Genomic DNA, 18,418 nt, shown 5'->3' with positions numbered 1-18,418 from the left:
TTGTAAAACTCTAATTCCTCTCTCTCTCAAGCCCCACCCTGTGGGGAGAGAGGGAGAGTTTTAATTTTAGGAAATCAAAATTTACGAAGTAAGTATTTTTTATTTATCTGTAACCATTTTCCAGGCAAAACTGGGAACATGGATTTTCTTGAATTACAGCGCCAACTACCAAGAATCAAAATAAATGTTTAAGACAAAATGTACGTAGTTTTTCATGTAGAATCTAGTTCTGCAACAAAAAATGGGGTTTCCCATTTGAAATTTAAAAGTTGCCTCCCACCCCACCCCCAGGGGGCTGGGGTGGTGGGGTAATTTTAACACCAGCAGATGTCCCCCTCGAAAATAATCAACTTTGGATTCTACACATTTTTTCCTGTGAAGCTTATTTTTTGAGTTATTCTGGTTTGTCAACTTAGTGTTTACACCCTGTATAATGTATAATGGGGAAACATTAGCAAAAATAATGAAAAGTTCTCAACTGGCTTACTTCATATTTTACATGACACTCTAATAACATTCTCATGGACATGTAAACTATTAGATGAATTTTGTCTCCTGTATGTATTACTTCTCCTTTATACACAATTTTAAACAAAAATTGCATGCCCAACTATTGTATGTGCTATTCTGTTTTCTTTCTCACAGTGTGTTTTAATGTAAAATGGAAAAGTTGTATTTATGGCTTATCAGCGTATGATTAGAATACTACTACAGAATGTGAATCATCCAAAACTTCGTAATCCTACCCATTCACAGATTAAAACTGTGCAAAATATTGTCAACGAAGCTCCTATCCTCGCAGATCCAGCAGCACAAGAGGTCTCTCATATCACATACCAATGATCACAATCAGTTTTTCCCATTCATTTTAAGCAATTCATTTCCAAATCTAGGTTTTGTTGGCAATAACAATAAACAATGCTCAGTGTCAGAGAGACCATTTTGCCTAGCAAAATTCTCATGTTCATTAATTAAAAATCTTAAATTATGAGAGTTTTTCACTGATTTATTTGAAGTTTGGACACAATTTTGCATTCACATATGCATGTTTTTATATAACTACAGGAGTCCCACATAAATATATAAAAACTTATGTATCCAAATGCAACATTGTGTCAAAATTTCAAAGAAATCCTTGAAAAACTTTGAGATTTAAGATTTTGAACAAATGAACATTTACATTTTCACTTATATATGGTGTTTTTTAAGATGATAGAACTGAATATCACAAAAATGTGTATTGTATGAAAAAAATTTTGCAGATGAAAAGTTACTATTTTCAAGGGGAACATCTGTCTGGTTTAAAACTGGCCACTCCCTGACCTGACCCTCCCCTGTCCCATGGGGGGATCAATTTTTTATTGTCAAATAGAAATCGCTCAATTTTATTGCAGATTCGCATTCTATGACAAAAAAACCTAGAGTTTACTGAAAGCATTTCTTTCATTTTTGGCAGACGGAGCTGTAATTGACAAAATTTAATTTTTCCCATTTTTGCAATTGAGAACAGACTCACTTGATCCTACTTTACATTTTTTTATAAAAATGTAAACTTTCTGTGTCAAACAGTTAATATTATTGTTAAAAATTTAATTTAGTTTTGCAAATTTGATTGTACAGAAAAAGTTTTACGATTAGACATTTAAAAATCCGCCAAATAAGCTACTTTTAACATAATGTACTTTCCTGTTCCCTTTGGGGTTAAGTTCGAGCCCCTACACCATCAAGCTGCTTGATTTCACTGAGTCCCATTGAATCTCGTCATCAGGGTTACTGATTTCGGTGTGTTCTTCCGTCCAGGCACTGTTAACTCTCACACCGATTACAGTACCACCTACCAGGAAACATTCCTCTTGGCATGTGGCTTCCACCTAGCAATCAACATCAATCCACTTTTGATGTTTATCAAACAGAATTTTCTGTGACTATGTGAAGACATCTGTCAGTTGTGAAGACATGAAACTGATAGGTCCTCTTTGTTTTGGGTAGCTAGCTGATCCACTGTAACATGATAATCCATCATTGCAGTCCTTTTTGACAGCAATGTGACATGAGAATCTGAAATTTCCATGACAGTTATTCACAATAGAGGCAATAGTTCAAACCTGATAACTTTCATTCCCATTCACAAAATTTATAATTTCACTCAAAATACCATGGTCACCACTCTCAGCAGTTCAGTAAATTCCTTGCTTTGCTGATGACAACAGTGAACCAAATGTGTTCAGACTATTTATCAGCCCCCTTTTATGGCTACTTCACGTGTGTGAATTATGTTAACAGTCATCATGAACTATGTGCTGCAGGTATCATATCGAAGATAGATGCATAATACCTCCCAACTGCACACTTTCTTTCATATTCTACTTATCCTGTGAAATAAGAAACTGAGCCATTCTGCTGGTGACTTGTTTGATGCCTGTTCCTGTCTAAATTTCGTCTTTGTATACCAAAACTGCCAGTTCATCACTTGCAACTAATATTATTATTATTATTATTATTATTATTTTCACTTTCGATTATTCCCATTTAAGAGAGCGTTTGAACATGAATTCCTTTATGATGATTGTTTATGTTTCTTCTGAGCTTGTAACTATAATTTATTCTAATTTAAAATCTTCTTGTGTACACAAGACAGAGATTACTGACAAAACAATATGGATAAATTAATAATAGTGGAAAGCTCTGGTCATTGTACGTGATAGAGGTGGGAGGGTGGCAGCAAAAACTAGACAGGTCAGAAAATGAAACAGAACGAATAAAGGAATAGTTACTGTAAAGAAATGCTAAGACAGAAGAAATTAACACCAGGTGGATGGCGAGAACCAAGCACATGATGTAATTCCAGTTCCCACCTGCAGGGTTCTGAGAACTGGTATCTGCAGGAAAAATCCAGTTGGCACACATGGTGAAACAGGCATTGAGGTCAAATCTGTCACGTTTTAGAGTTTGCTGTGCAACAGGATATAGTATGTTGCCAGCATACACCCTCTGCCAATGCTCATTCATCCTAACAGATAATTTGGCAGTAGTCATGCCACTGTAAAAGGCCAAACAGTGTTTACATTACAGCTGGTATACGACATTTGTCATTTTACGAGTGGCTCTTGCCGTGATGGTATACATTTTGCCAGTTACAGGGCTGGTGTAGGTGGTGGTAGGAGGGTGCGTAGAGCACGTCTTGCAGCGGGGACAGTCACAGGAGGCATAGGAGCCATAGGGTATGGAGATGGATGCAGGAGGAGCATAGAGTCTGACAAGGATATTGCGGAGATTGGAAGGACACTAAAAAGCTATTCTAGGTGTGGTGGGCAAAATGTCAGAGAGAATGGAACTCATGTTAGGGTGCGATTTTAGGAAGTCATAGCCTCGTTGAAGTAGCTGATTAATACTTTCAAGACTATCTTAATACTGAGTTACAAGAGGGATCAGCAGTACCAGGATTGGATGCAATGTCTCTGGAAATCTGCTTTTGAACTAGGCTGGTAGGGCAATTACGTCCAGAAGGCTGAGGTAATAATGGTGGTGTATTGCTGTAAAGTGTATGCATCTAAACAAATATGTTTGCCTCAAATGCCAAGCATGTAGCCAACCTTTGATGAGGTTTAAGTGAATATGAACAAAAATGGAATGGAATTTGGAATAGGACCATGTGAAATTTAATTAGGAAAAAGTATTTAGATAGTCTAAGAATTTTTACAGTTTAGCCTCACCATGAGTCCATATGGCAAAGATGTCATCAATGTATCTAAACTAAACCAGCGGCTGAAGGTTTATGGATCCCGATATGGCTTGCTCCAAGCAACCCATGAATGGATTGGTGTAGGAAGGGCCATCATGGTTCCCGTGGCTTTTGTATGTCTGACCCTCAAAGGTATAGTAGTTGTTGGTAAGTATGAAGTTAAAGTGAGTAGGTAGGATTTCATAGATTCAGAATCAAGTGGGTGATGATTGAGAAATGTTCAGCAGCATACGGACCATATGTTCGGCAGCATACAGACCATATAAATGAGGGACATTGGTGTAGAGGGAGGTGGCATTAATAGTGACAAGCAAGGAGCATTGTAGGAGTCGACTGGGTACAGATTTCAGATGATGTACAAAATGGTTGGTGTCTTTAATATAGGAGTGAAGTCTTTGTACTATATATTGCAGATGTTGATTAACTAAGGCAGATATATATTTGATGGGTACATTGAAGCCAGCAACCACGAGAAATCCAGGGTGATTGGGTTTGTGGATATTAGGAAGAAGGTAAAAGGTGAGGGTGTGTGGTTTGGGTGGGGTCAGAGGTTCTGTGGATTGAGGTATTTATCCTTGTGAGGGGTCTTGGAGCCTTGCTCTTCCCATTTCAAACCTACTCAACCTATCCCTGTCTTCTCCCTGAGGAAGAAATTACTTGTTCTGAAACCTAAGCTAGTGACATGCCTATCGGCAACACAGGTATTTTGCCTCCTGAAAGTAAGTACTGCCCAGCAAATCATTCTTGTAATTTTGTAGTTTCCTTGGATGAATTTTCCCTTTCACACAAAATCCTGTTCTTTTGTTTTAATTTATTTCTAATTCAAGAAGAATGATGTTATTCATTTATATCTTGTCTTAATTATATGATAAAACAGTGAGTTTTTCTGTTTTATTTGAATGTATTCTAAATGTGATGATTGTGTTGCAGGACTTGACACCAGACACACCATCATTTATTGCTACACAGGCTCCATTGCCATCTACGTATGCAGACTTCTGGATGATGGTTTGGGAACAGCAAGTTGAAGTTGTTGTGTGTCTTCTTAGTGACACAGAGGTAATTTCTGCAGTCATAACAATATTCCCCAGATGTTTAAACCAGGATATTCCTTGGGTAAGAGTGCTAAAACATGTCTGGGTAAAACAAAATTCCAAAGGTGTCTTGCCTAAGGCAAAATTCCTCATCCAATTTTTATAGCAAGCCTGGAATTAAGTAGAACTGCAACATCACAAGATGATCAGGCTGTTCCTGTTTGTGTGCTCATGCCATAGGCAGCCTGTCAACTGGTCTGCAGCCTACACAGTTGTAGCACCTCAGCTGAGTGCCCTTGAGCAGAGGTGACCAAGTGACTTGCAGACATGCAGAACAAGGAGTGAATACTGTGCAGTAGATCTACCTGACAGCTAGCCTGCACCTGGCCATGGGCAAACTGACAGGTGCTTACAGGTGCCCATGCCCCATGTAGCAGCAATGGAATAGCTTGTTGTAAACAGTATGTTGCTCCTTCTTCAACTTTAATGAATATTATTCAAGTGTGAATCTATTTACGAGAATGATAAAAATGTATATTTACGACAGAGCTGACAGAATCGGTTCTTTCATCAAAATTGAAAATGAGTGACAGGATAGGGGAAGGAAAAAGTAATGTCAGATTATGACTCCGGTGAGACGACATACAGGAAGTGGTTAGAGGCTAACAATAGAGTAACAGTCGGGATTTTGTCAAGAAGATGCTTAATATTGAGCTGAGGATGGTTAAAAAGTAAATTTGGAATGAAAAAACAGGAAGGAAATACAAGCTGCAAATACAAACAAAATAATGATGAACACAAAAAGTGTATTGTTAACTATGTCAGTCAAAGGAAAAAAGAATGGCAAAAATAAATTCAAAGACAGGAAGAAATGAGAAAAGAGGAAAAGGAAAAAATGGAATGCAGAATACTGTGTGTTGGTTGCAAAGAAATTGGTATATGATGTGCCTGCATTCACTGCTGACTCTCTGTGACCTGGTAATAAATATCAGTCACAGATCTGGAATAGGATCAGTCACAGAACTGGAATAGGACGAAGTGGGCACGTGTATGTGATAGATTTTGCTTCTGAGTCTTCTAAGCAGACCTATGAAGCAAGAGGGCTTGGACACGAGTAGCATAGGGATAGACAGGGATATTGTATGGATTCGGCAGATGATGGAACACAACTTTGAGAAGCTTTGGAGATGAGTGGGGTGAGCACTTCTTATTTCTGAGCTAAATGAGAGGCTGTCAGAGCCATGGTGGAAAATATGGTATAATATTGTCAGTCCTAGATCACTTTGACTGATGGAAGATGTCCTGCTGTGTGGCTGATCAGTAGATATACAAGGACTGTGGGCTGTGGTCTGCAGATGAAACATGGGTTATCTGTTTCTGAACAAGGTGGGCAGGTAGTTTATCTGCATAAGCCTCAGCAAGACATTGACTACTGGATTGAGTCTTTCCTTCTCATCCCGTCCGGTAAGTCTCCCCTGACCCGAGGATATGGGTGACTTTTCTGAACTGTACCCCTTTCCCTAAAGCTCTCCAGTTCTTTTCCTTCAGCCCTCTTCCTTCCCCTTCAACTCTTCTGCCAGAAGAAGGAACCACTGGTTCCAAACCTTTGTAAAAGTTACACACTTTTGTTTTTGTGTTCCCATGCCGTCACTTGCTGAGTAGACTTTTTATCTATCCATTTACAGTAGACTAGTGGATTGGCCTTATATACTTCATGTAACTGCATTCATACACATTTGTTATAGAATAGTGCCCCCTTCATCACTCAGAGTCTCTTAATGATAGAACAATAGAAACCACAGTCTGTGAAAGTGCTTTAACTAAATCCCATTGTGCCTCAAAATGAGGGATATCGTCCATGATATTCCAAGTCACCCCTCCAGAAATGATATTTTGTTTCCCAGATATTTGTCCATCCCCAAAACATTCCTGCTTCCCAAGCCCCCACCCTAATATTATAGCTCTGAGGAACACCTAAGTGCAAAAACTGTCCCAGCCGTGTCATTGCAACCATTGTACAACAGTGACCAATTGCAAACTACACACCCAGATTAATGGCCCCCTTCTCACTCCAGATTGCTACTTTCATTCAACACAACAGTTGCATTCCAGTCATAGCTTGCCGTAGATGGCGGTCATATGTGTGTGAGATGTGTTTGCTTGTGTGAATGTGTGTGTGTGTTCTCTTTTCTGCAGAAGGATTTGGCCAAAAGCTATATGTGTAACAGTCTTTTTGTTGTGCCTGTCTGCAACTCAGTGTCTCATCTTTATGGTGAATCTAAACTTTCTTTCTTTGGAACTGGAATTATTAGATTTTTCTTTGAAGTCTGAAGGTATTTCGCCTGTCTCTTATATCTTGCAGACCAGTTGAAGTAGTTTTGTCATGGCCAATTCCCCCAAGGATTTCAGTAATTCTAAGGAAGTATCATCTGCCCCAGGGGCCTTGTTTTGACTTACAACTTTCAGTTCTCTGTCATAGTTCTCATAGTATCGTATCTCTGATCTGTAAAATAAGGGAAAAGGCAGCCACTCACCTATAGCAGATTTACATGTAATGCATGGACACATATAACAGAAACCAGTATTCGCACTAGCTTTAAAGCTCTTGTTCTTTTTCTAGCAAAAGTACACACATTCACACATGCGACCACATGGGCATCCAAATGCACAGTCCTGCGGCTTATTTTGTGTATTGTTCCATCCAGGAATTTCCATTATTGTTCCATCCAGGAATTTCCATTGTTGTTATACATATCTTCCCTCTTATCTTCCCTGTCTATAATATAATAATATAGTTCATTTCCCTTGTATGGCCACTCTGTGTATTCCTTCTACTTTTCAGTTTTCTCTTCTTTGGTTAGGACTGGCTTTCCACCTGAGCTCTTTATAGTCATACAGTGGCTTCTCTTTATTCCAAAGGTCTCTCTGATTTCCTTGTTGGTGGCATACATCTTTTCCTAGTTATATATGCTTCTACAGCTTTACATTTGCCCACTAGCTGTGCTTCTGTAGTTATTTTGCACTTTCTGTCAATCTCATTTTTTAGATATACAGGGTGTCCCAAAATAATGTATACACTCTTTGAAACTGAACATCTCTTTAATGAAAGGGGTTATAAATACAATTTTAGTGGGGTTAGGTACCTCATGGTCCGACTTAAGGTGGTAAATGTTCAAACTGGTGTCTGTCCATCACAATACACCGTTGATGACGACTTACGACTGAGTGGCATGCCAACTTTATTGTTTCCAACAGAATAGCATCACAGACTTGCACAATTTGCTCTCTAAGGTCATCCAGTGTGTATGGTCTCACAGTGTAAACTGTGTTCTTGTGAGTATCCCACAGAAAGAAGTCTAGAGGAGTGAAATCTGGAAATAGAGTGGGATACTCCACACTCCCTCTTCATCCTAACCACCTGGCAGGGTATGTATGATTGAGAAATGCCCTCACATGCAGGTGAAAGAGAGGTGGCACCCCATCCTGTTGAAAGTAATAATCTTCATTTCCAAACACAACACTAAGACCAGGAGTTATCATTTCCAAGTACGAGTCACCCATGACAGTGTTGTCAAAGAAGTACAGCCTGATTAACCCTCTAGAAGACAGACCACACTAGACTCTTACTCGTGGTAGATTAACATGCCTTTGCTCGGTTACGTATGGATTCTCCCTAGCCCAGTATACACAATTATGGTGGTTAATTGTTCCATCAAGTTTAAACATCACTTCATCTGACCAAAGAATTCGATCATGGAAACGTTGCTCTTCTTCACATCTGTTAATGAACTGCTCACAAAATTTGGTTTGCCTATGAGGATCATCCTCGTTAAGAGTATGGAGGTGTCTGGAAATGTAATGCTCAAAGTTCTGAGACCACAAAATTGTATGAACACTGCTTCTGCAGATCCCAGTCTCACGAAAGCATTGCCTCACAGATTTCTTTAGGGATTGTATGTATGCCTGAATTACTGCATCAACACTCTCATTGTCTATTGAACTTCTCTTTCCTCCGCTGTCTGTCTTCTACATATCGTGCAATGTTCCTTCAACTTCAAACTTGTCTCTGATTCCTGTAATTGTTACTCTTGTCTGTGGTGGTGTTCCAAATTCATCTCTCCAGCGCCAGCCTATTGCACTCACATTCTCTGTTTTCCAGTGACACTTTAGCAACCATTTCCATTGTTCAATGCTGATAATCCTGAAACAAAAGAAAGCATTGTTGTGTTTTTCACTGCCTTCTAAATTATTACCCATAAAATTGTATTTCTGTCTCCTTTAATTACAGAGATATTCAATTGTTGCGGTTACAGCAGGCTCGGTTGATTAATCTAGTCTTGTAACGTCAGCCAACATGGCCTTGCTATGCATTACTGTAAATGGCTGAAAGCAAGGTGAAACTACAACCTTTACTTTCCCTGAGGACATGCAGCTCTGCTGTGTGGTTAAGTGATGGCTGCATCCACTTGGACAGTTAGAACCCTTAATCAGGAAGGGAAATCGATACACTGAATTTGTATGTAGTGGATTTAGTGACGTTTGGTGGCAGGAGGAACGGGGCTTCTGGGTGTGTGAGTATTGGATTATAAATACAAAATCAGATATGAGTAATACAGGAGTAGGTCTCACAATGAATAAGAAAACAGGAATATGGGTAAGTTAACTGTGAGCAGCACAGTGAATTCATTATTGTAGCCAAGATAGGTGCAAAGCCAACACACATCAAAGTCATGCCAGTTTACACATCATCTAATTCGACAGATAATGAAGATATTGAAAGAATGTATGATGAGATAAGAGACATTATTCAGATACTTAAGAGAGAGGAAAAGTTAATTGTGAGCAGTGACCGGAATTTGGCCATACGAAGAGGAAGAGAAAGAAAAATAGTAGCAAAATATGAACTGGGGAGAAAGGAATGAAAGAGGAAGCCATCTCATAGAGTTTTGTGCAGAGAATAATTTAATTGTCACAAACACTCATTTAGGAATCGTGAAAGGAGGTTGTATATGTGGAAGAGACCTGGAGACACGGGAAGGTTTCAGATTGATTATATAATGGTGAGACAGAGATTTCGGAACAAGATTTTAAACTGTAAGACATTTCCAGGGGGCAGTTGTGATCTTTAACTTTAACCATAATTTGTTGGTTATGGATAAATTACGAAAAGGTGGAAATTAAAGAGATGAGACATGGATAAGTTTAAAGTATTAGTGGTTGTTGAGTGTTTTAAAGGCAGCATTAGGCAACAATTGACTGAAATGGGGAAAAGGAATGGGTAGCTTTGAGAGACAAAATAGTGAAGGCAGCAGAGAATCAAATAGTTAAAAAACAATGATTAATAGAAAGCCTTGGACGTCTTAGGAGACATTGAATGTAATTAACAAAAGGAGAAAATATAAAAATGCAGCAAATGAGACAGGCAAAAGAGAACGCAAACATATGATAAAAGGAGATTGACAGAAAGTCCAAAATGCCTAAGCAAAAGTAGCTATAGGATAAAAGTAAGTTTGTAGAGACATATACCTTGCATCTGCCAAGTCGCTCTGCAGCAGCAAGCCTCACATGTCTTGTCTTGCGGAGCACATAAGGTTGGCAGCACATTCAAGTCTCGTCTGCCCATGTCCCATGAACCTGCGGTGATATATTACCCCCAGATATGTAAGCAATGCAACTGCCTCCAAAAGTTTACCACTAATGCTGTAATCAATTACTACTGGGTTATTTCTGCCAGGTGTACCGGTATGAAATGAGCGTTTTTTTGTGAAAATGAAACACTAATTTTGAATTGAAAAGTAAAAACATATTATTCAAAGTACTGACCATTGCTTTCTATACATTTTCCACCTTTCTAGCAATTTGTGGACACCACACCAATAGAAATGTTCGTCTTTTGAAGCAAACCAATCAGACACCCAATTTTCGACTTCTTCGTAGGAATCGAAATGTTCCTCAGCCAACGTGTGTCCCATTGATGAAAACAAATGGTAATCGGAAGGGGCCAAGTCTGGTGAATACAGCGTGTGGGGTAGCAGCTCCCAGCCAAGTGTTTTGATTGTATCCTGAACCAGTTTTCCTTTGTGTGCAGGTGCATTGTCGTGTAAAAAAATTACTTTGCCATTTTCTTCTGGCCCATTCTGGTCTTTTTTCGATTAATGCATAGTTCAAATTGATCATTTGTTGTCTGTAGCGATTAGTTTTCACAGTTTCACCAGGTTTTAGAGGCTCATGATAAACCACACCTTTCTGATCCCACCAAACACGGAGCATTGTCTTCCTGCTGAATTGATCTGGTTTTGCAGTCGATGTTGATGGTTGTCCCGGGTCAACCCTGATTTTTCCCATTTAGGATTCTTAAAATAAATCTATTTTTCATCGCCAGTAATAATTCGATGCAAAATTGATTTTCTTTCATGTCTTTGAAGCAAAATTTGACAAATAGTTTTTCGGTTTTCCATCTGTCTTCCATTCAGTTCATGTGGCACCCATTTTCCACACTTTTGGATCTTTCCCATAGCTTTCAAACGGCCAGAAATTGTTTGTTGTGCAACATTTAGCATTGCTGCCATTTGCTTCTGACTCAAAGTATCATCTTCATCCAATATTGCTTGCAATTCGACGCCTTTGAACTTTTTTGATGGTCTTCCATGTTCTTCATTTCTTACATCAAAATCATTATTTCTGAACTGTTGAAACCATCTTTTGCACGTTGCTTCTGATAGAGCATGATCACCATATGCCTCGATAAGCATTTGATGCGACTGTGCAGCACTTTTTTTCAAATGAAAACAAAAAATTAATGCTTTCCGCAAATCATCACTTTCTGGTACAAAATTCGACATTGTTAACACGATGAAAACATATGATATTTGTTCCATGACTTGGTGTATGCTAAATATCTTTGACAGATGTCATACCAAAAAAAAAAAAATTAAAAAAAAAAATTAAGGCTCGTTCACAACAAATGTTCCCTATCGACACATTTGTATCTTAACGCTCATTTCATACCGGTACACCTGGTATATTTCCATCTGTTATGACCATTATCTTGCATTCATTTGTGCTTAAACAGAGTTGCCATTTTCAAACCAATTGCAATTACTGTCGTCTTTGTTCTGTATTTTCTTGCAGTTATCCAGTAGCTAAGCATTGTCCATGAAAATTCAGGGAGGTCTGCTTACTATTTAATGTATTGAAAAAAATAGTAGTGGAGCCTTTGTCAGTGGAGATAACAATTTTTTTTTTTTTATAGGTGGTAGGTAGGGGTTATTTGTGATTTGTTGGATGGGTGAGAAAGAAATGTTTCTGCCGTGTTATCAGATGAAGGAAGGTATGTCTTTGGCAGGTCTAGCGTTGTTGAAAGTGAGGTAAGGATAAAAGTTAGGCCCTTGAATGGGAATTAAGCCTGTGCGGGATTGAGGTTATTGAGGCCAAGTTGATGACAGTATTGTTGGTCTATGTGGATAAGGAGTGTGTGATGTTAGCTAGACACAGAGATCGGAGGGATGCTGTTACGGTCATTGCGGCATTTTTTTTGTGTGTGTGTGTGTGTGTGTGTGTGTGTGTGTGTGTGTGTGTGTGTAATCTACTAAACTCATACTCTAGTTCTGAAATATGTGACTGAGAGATACTAGCCTTAAATGTGCAGACTATCCAAAAAATTGAGTGTCTAGTGGGTAATCTAAAGAAACACTTTGGAAGTAACTGTAAAATTCTAATCAGCAGGTATAGGGAATGTTTTCTGCTGCTACATTCTTTGTGAGAAGAAAAAATGCTGAAAGTTACCTTATTGAATGCAGGCTAAGGGCAGTGAGGAACCAGTCAGGATATACTCACATGTGTAAAGCAAATCGTTGTAATATGTGTAGACTTTTGCTGCGTAAAAGATATTATTATTATTATTATTATTATTATTATTATTATTATGATCATTACCATTTCATCACCACCACTATCATTATTACTAGTATTATTGACAATAAGTTAACTCAGAAACATTTTGTAAAATATGATTTCATAAAGTTGTTTTTATTTTTTATTTTCCCCCTACACCCAGCTGACTTTATTTGTACTTGCAACTTATGTAACTTCAGCAAAGTGGAAAAACAGAGTATGTTATATTTTTTTGTCTCTTACACTCTAAAAAGTGCCGTTAATTTTTTTTTATCTGTACTGGCTGAATTGTCTATGTTTGATGGTCTTGAGAGCTCTTGTATAATTTTATCGCTATATACAGTTGTTTTCCAATGCATGTAATTAGTCCTGTGTCCAGTATTGAGCCAATGTGACACACCCATTCATCCCTTACTGCTCTTCTATATGTATTGAATGTCATGAACTGACACACTTACAACAAACAATGTTAATACATTAAATTTTCAGAATTTTGTTGTCTGTAAATGGCCACTTTCTTGTTGAATGATTTCTTTTTTTTTTTTAATAACTATTTTACAACTCCAGATAAGCTATTTTTATGTAATTTTGTATGCATATTAATTTCTGTGTTGTTTTTCTTTTTCAGTTGGAAGGACAGATTTATTGGCCACAGGAGAAGGGAAGTGAACTGACAATGGGAAAAATGAAGCTCAGTTTACAAAGTTGCAATGTTCGCCCAAATTGGACTGAAAGAATAATTTCTGTGTCTCTCGGTGAAACCAGAGCGAGAAGGGTGATTGTTCACTTGCAGTTTACAGCTTGGCCTGGGAGGTAAGGGGAAGTATTAATTATAGTTTTACAACTATTTAACAGTTTTTCATGTGCCCTCATGTATTGATGCACATACCATGGAGAAATAACCTGGTGTAATCTGCAGCCTTTCTTACGCTACCCAACGAAGTTATGAATTATCCTTTACTCAAACTAAGTGTGTTGATTATTTGGCTACTCCTCCTTAATGTTAGTCTCCCCTTGCCCTAATAATGGGAAGATACTTCACATCATGGCGTCTGAATGACCTGCCTTCCTTTCCAATATTAAACTTCATATCCCTTTCTCATTACTGAGGAAGGGATTAATAGTTCTGAAGACTAAGAAATTTTTTCTTCATTTATTTATTTCTGTCGGCAGTATTCAGATTTGCCTTCTAAAGGCAATACACAGAGGCTTTCTTGTAGGGTCTCCCATTGCAGTTACTTGAGCGTTCTTGAGATGCTCTTACACTGTCTAAAAAAATTTGTGATGAAGCAAGCAGCTCTTCTTTGAATATTCCCTCTGTTACAGTCTCAGACTGATAAGTTCTAAATAACTCAGCAGACCGGAGATTTTTAGGTTACCTTGTCCATGGATGAATTAAACTTTCTTAGGATTCTTTAAATAAATGTCAGTCTAACGTGCTTTTTCCCCAGCTAGATGTATGTGGTAGTTCCATCTCCTGATGATGCACTTGTCTCTGATCAACACTGCCATTGAGAAGAACTTTCTGGGTTCTATTACTTAAGAAGTCTTTGAGCAGTCACATACCTGAGAACCTATAACATATACTTCTACCTTCGTTAACAATCTGTGTAGGGGCATCGTGTCAAATATGTTGTTTTATTTTATTTTATTTACACGTCAAGTTCCGTAGGACCAAATTGAGGAGCAAATCTCCAAGGTCATGGAATGTGTCAGTACATGAAATCACAACATAAAAGTAATAACAGATAAAAATAAATGTTTACGAACCCGAAAAGAGTCAGTCCATAAGTTTAAGTAAACACAGTCAACAATACAACAAGAATCAGCTTAATTCTTAAAGGCACTCCTCGACAGAGTAGGAGGAGTGACCCATGAGGAAACTCTTCAGTTTTGATTTGAAAGCACGTGGATTATTGCTAAGATTTTTGAATTCAAGTGGTAGCTTACTGAAAATCGAATGCAGCAGTATACTGCACACCTTTCTGCACAAGAGTTAAGGAAGTCCGATCCAAATGCTGGTTTGATTTCTGCCGAGTATTAACTAAGTGAAAGCTGCTTATTCTTGGGAATTGACAGGCCAATGTCAAAATACCCGGACTCATGAACAGGAGTTTACAAAAGTTTCGTGAACTTATACCACTTCTGAGCCAAAAATATCCTTTTAGAATGGGACGGGTTACCCCAAAACATAATACCATACGACATAAGTGAATGAAAATCAGCAAAGTAGACTAATTTTCATGTCGAACAATCACTCACTTTAGATACCGTTCGAATAGTAAAAATGGCAGCAGTAAGTCTTTTCAACAAGATCCTGAACGTGGACTTTCCACGACAGCTTACTATCTATCTGAACACCTAGAAATTTGAGCTGTTCAGTTTCACTAATCATATGCTCATTCTGTGAAACTGAAATGTCATATTTTGTTGAATTGTGTGTTAGAAACTGTAAAAACTGAGTCTTACTGTGATTTAGCATTAGTTTATTTTCTACAAGCCGTGAATTTAGGTTATAAACTGCACTGTTTGAAACCAAGCCAGTGTTGCACACAATATCCTTTACTACCAAGCTAGTGTCATCAGCAAAGAGAAATATTTTACGGTTACCCACAATACTAGAGGACATATCATTTATATAAATAAGGAACAGGGTTGGCCCCAACACTGATCCCTGAGGCACCCCCCACTTGTCTGTACCCCACTCAGACCCCACACCACAGCCATTCTCAACATTGTGAATAATGACCTTTTACTGTCTGTTGCTAAAGTAAGAGGTGAACCAATTGTGAGCTACTTCCCGTATTCCATTATGATCCAACTTCTGGAGCAATATTTTGTGATCAACACAATCAGATGCCTTAGTTAAATAATAAAAAAAAAAAATGTGCCTAGCATTTGAAACCTTTTGTTTAACCCATCCAGTACCTCACAGAGAAAAGAGAATATAGCATTTTCAGTTGTTAAAAGACTTCTAAAGCCGAACTGTACATTTGATAGCAAATTGTATTATATGAAATGATCAATTATCCTTACATACACATAATCGCTCAGGAAACTGACCATTCCTAAAGGAAAAATTACAAATAAGGCTAAATACCGGGATAACATGTGTAGTGCAGTACTTCAATATTCTACTAGGCACTCCATCATAAGCAAGAGAGTCCTTGGCCTTCAGTGAATTAATTGTTGACTCAATCTACCTCATCTGTATCACAGAGAAATATTTCAAACATCAATCTCGGAAAGGCATTTGCCAAGAAAGTTATATGATTCCCTGTAGAAACTAAATTTTTATTTAATTCACCAGCATTGCTCAGAAAATTATTATTAAATACTGTACATATATCTGATTTATCAGTAACAGAAATATTTTTACTGCGAACTGACTTTATATCGTCAGGTGGCTTGCGGAGTATGGATTTAGATGTAGGTACCTTGTGCTGCTGACCAGACACTTCCTTCACAACTGACCATATGGTTTTAATTTTATCCTATGAATTAGCTGTTCTATTTGCATGCCACATACTCTTTGCCTTCCTAATAACATTTTAAGCACCTCACAATACTGTTTGTAATGGGCTACTGTATTTTAATTGTGGCTACTTCTAACATTTTGATGTAATTCCCACTTTGTTCTACATGATATCCTTATTCCACTAGTCAGCCACCCGGGCTGCTAGTACCACATTCAGAATGTTCTAATTGAAAACAACTCAAAGAGCATGAGAAATGTGTTACCTATGTTATTGCCACTATAAACATCCTGCCACTCTTGTTCCTTGACAAGGTTTAAAAAACTCTCTATTGTTGTTGGATTAACTTTCCTACATAGTTTGAAATTTAATGTGACATTTGTTTGTGTACTAAAGGCTTTTAGTTTTAAAATTTGTGCATCATGGTCTGAAAGGCCATTCACCCTTTTACTAACAGAAATACTTCACAAATATGTAGAAATATGGAATCTATGTGTTGCCCTTCATCCATAGTTCACAGTATATCTTGAGAAAAAGGGCAAGCTGAGTTTCAAATAAATGAAACTGTGCTGATTCTCAATCTCAGGGAAATTTGTTATATTCGAACTCAGAATATGTCAAAGAATTCGGCAGCAAACCAAATTTAGGGATATTGTTCTGTAATTTTGCAGGTCTGTTCTTTTACCGTTCTTATGTGAGGGAGTCTGCGCTTTTTTCCAGTCACTTGTGATTTTGCACTGGGTGAGATTCATGGTAAATGTAAGCTAAGTAAGAAGCCAGTGCCATAGAATACGCTTTGTGAAAATGAGTTGGGTTTCCATCCAGACCTTAAGACATGTTTATCTTCAACTCTTTAAATTGTTTCTTTACTTCAGGGATGCATATTACTGTGTTGTCCGTATGGGAGTCTGTCTGATTGTCAAATGACAATATATTTGTACGATCCTCCTGCGTGAACAATTTCCTAAACACTATCTTCAACTGCCACGTCAGACTGGTCAACGAGTGACTGGATGGAAGGCTTAGACCTACTTACCAATTTCACATATGACCACAGTTTTCTTGGACTCTTGGTCAGATCTTTTGCAAAGGTATGTGTAATACTTTTACACTTTGTGCATAGATCTTTTCACAGAAGCACAAATATCTACTAACCTTTCCCTGTCATCATTTGCACATTCTATTTTGAACCAAGAATGCTACCTCTGTGTTTTCTGAATTTTGTTGTTAAATTGTGGTGGGTCTTTTCCGTCCTCAATCCACTTACTAGGCACATACTTCTCAAGACCACAATTTACAATTTCTGTGTCCCTCCTCAAAGACTGAAACAACCTAGTGTATTTCCATTTGTGTTGTTCTACCAACCTACGATTGAGTTTTGCTAGAAGAGTGCCAGTTTCTCAACATATGAATGAAGAATCTAGTTGGTACACCATTGGGGCCAATACTCTTTTCTCTGTCATGCGTCTCCAGTGGTGTGTAACTCTGGAAATAGGTAGTTGTGTATCGTTCGTTTTTTCCATTTGTGCTGCAGTTAAAAGTAAAATGTAACATTTCAGCCTTCACTTTATCTTCCGTTTTGCTGTTGTTGTTATTATCAGCAGACATCTAGACACGCTTCTGATCTATTTCTGCCTGCCATTATGATAAACAGGCATTTGGGCAGAAATTTTTGATCCATTGATTAATGGATTGTACATTGGACAAAAACCGAGGATAAAGGCAACTTGGCAGATAAGTTCTTGCTTTTAAATTCATTGAACTTTTTCTAACATAGTTGTCACTACACAGGGTATCCCAGGTGTAATGCTCAGTTTTTCAGGGATGTGACAGGAATGACTATTTAAAGCAAAAAGTTTAGTAAGTATGGGCTCTAAAATGCATGCCTCAAGAGCTATGAGCTCTTCTTTATCTTCTACTGAACAAGTGTTCGTAGCTCATAAGGTATGCATATTAGATCATCTGTTTACTAGGTTTTTTTTCCCTCCTCCTTCGAGTGATTGTTTCTGTTGTATCCCGAACACTGGCTATACCTTCTGGGACACCCATTACTTGTGTTGATTTTGTTTAGTTCCTGCTTGTCATCAAGGATGTAGTTTCATTTGAATTTTTGTGCAATTCTTTCTGTTTTATAATAATTTCATAATATTATTGACTGTGATGGGTCCTTCCCACACCCACTATGTTTCTGACACATACATATCTAGCACAGTGCCTATAACAGTTTTGAATTTTTGCCAGAGATCATCTAACTTATTCTTCCAAGAGTTGAA

General features: G+C 37.9%; 1 protein-coding gene across 3 annotated transcripts in view; it reads left to right on the top strand.

Annotated features, from left to right (window-relative positions):
- Positions 1–18,418, top strand: part of LOC124794725 (tyrosine-protein phosphatase non-receptor type 23) — a 162,754-nt gene that overhangs the window by 121,227 nt on the left and 23,109 nt on the right. For all 3 annotated transcript variants that reach the window (XM_047258320.1, XM_047258319.1, XM_047258321.1), the window contains exons 15-16: positions 4,673–4,801; positions 13,298–13,482. In XM_047258320.1, coding sequence (XP_047114276.1) covers positions 4,673–4,801; positions 13,298–13,482 — 314 coding nt within the window. The remainder of the gene's footprint in view (positions 1–4,672; positions 4,802–13,297; positions 13,483–18,418) is intronic.

This window comes from Schistocerca piceifrons, chromosome 4 (genome assembly GCF_021461385.2).
Source record: "Schistocerca piceifrons isolate TAMUIC-IGC-003096 chromosome 4, iqSchPice1.1, whole genome shotgun sequence".
Lineage (NCBI taxonomy): Eukaryota > Metazoa > Arthropoda > Insecta > Orthoptera > Acrididae > Schistocerca > Schistocerca piceifrons.
This window is presented reverse-complemented; position numbering and strand designations above follow the sequence as displayed.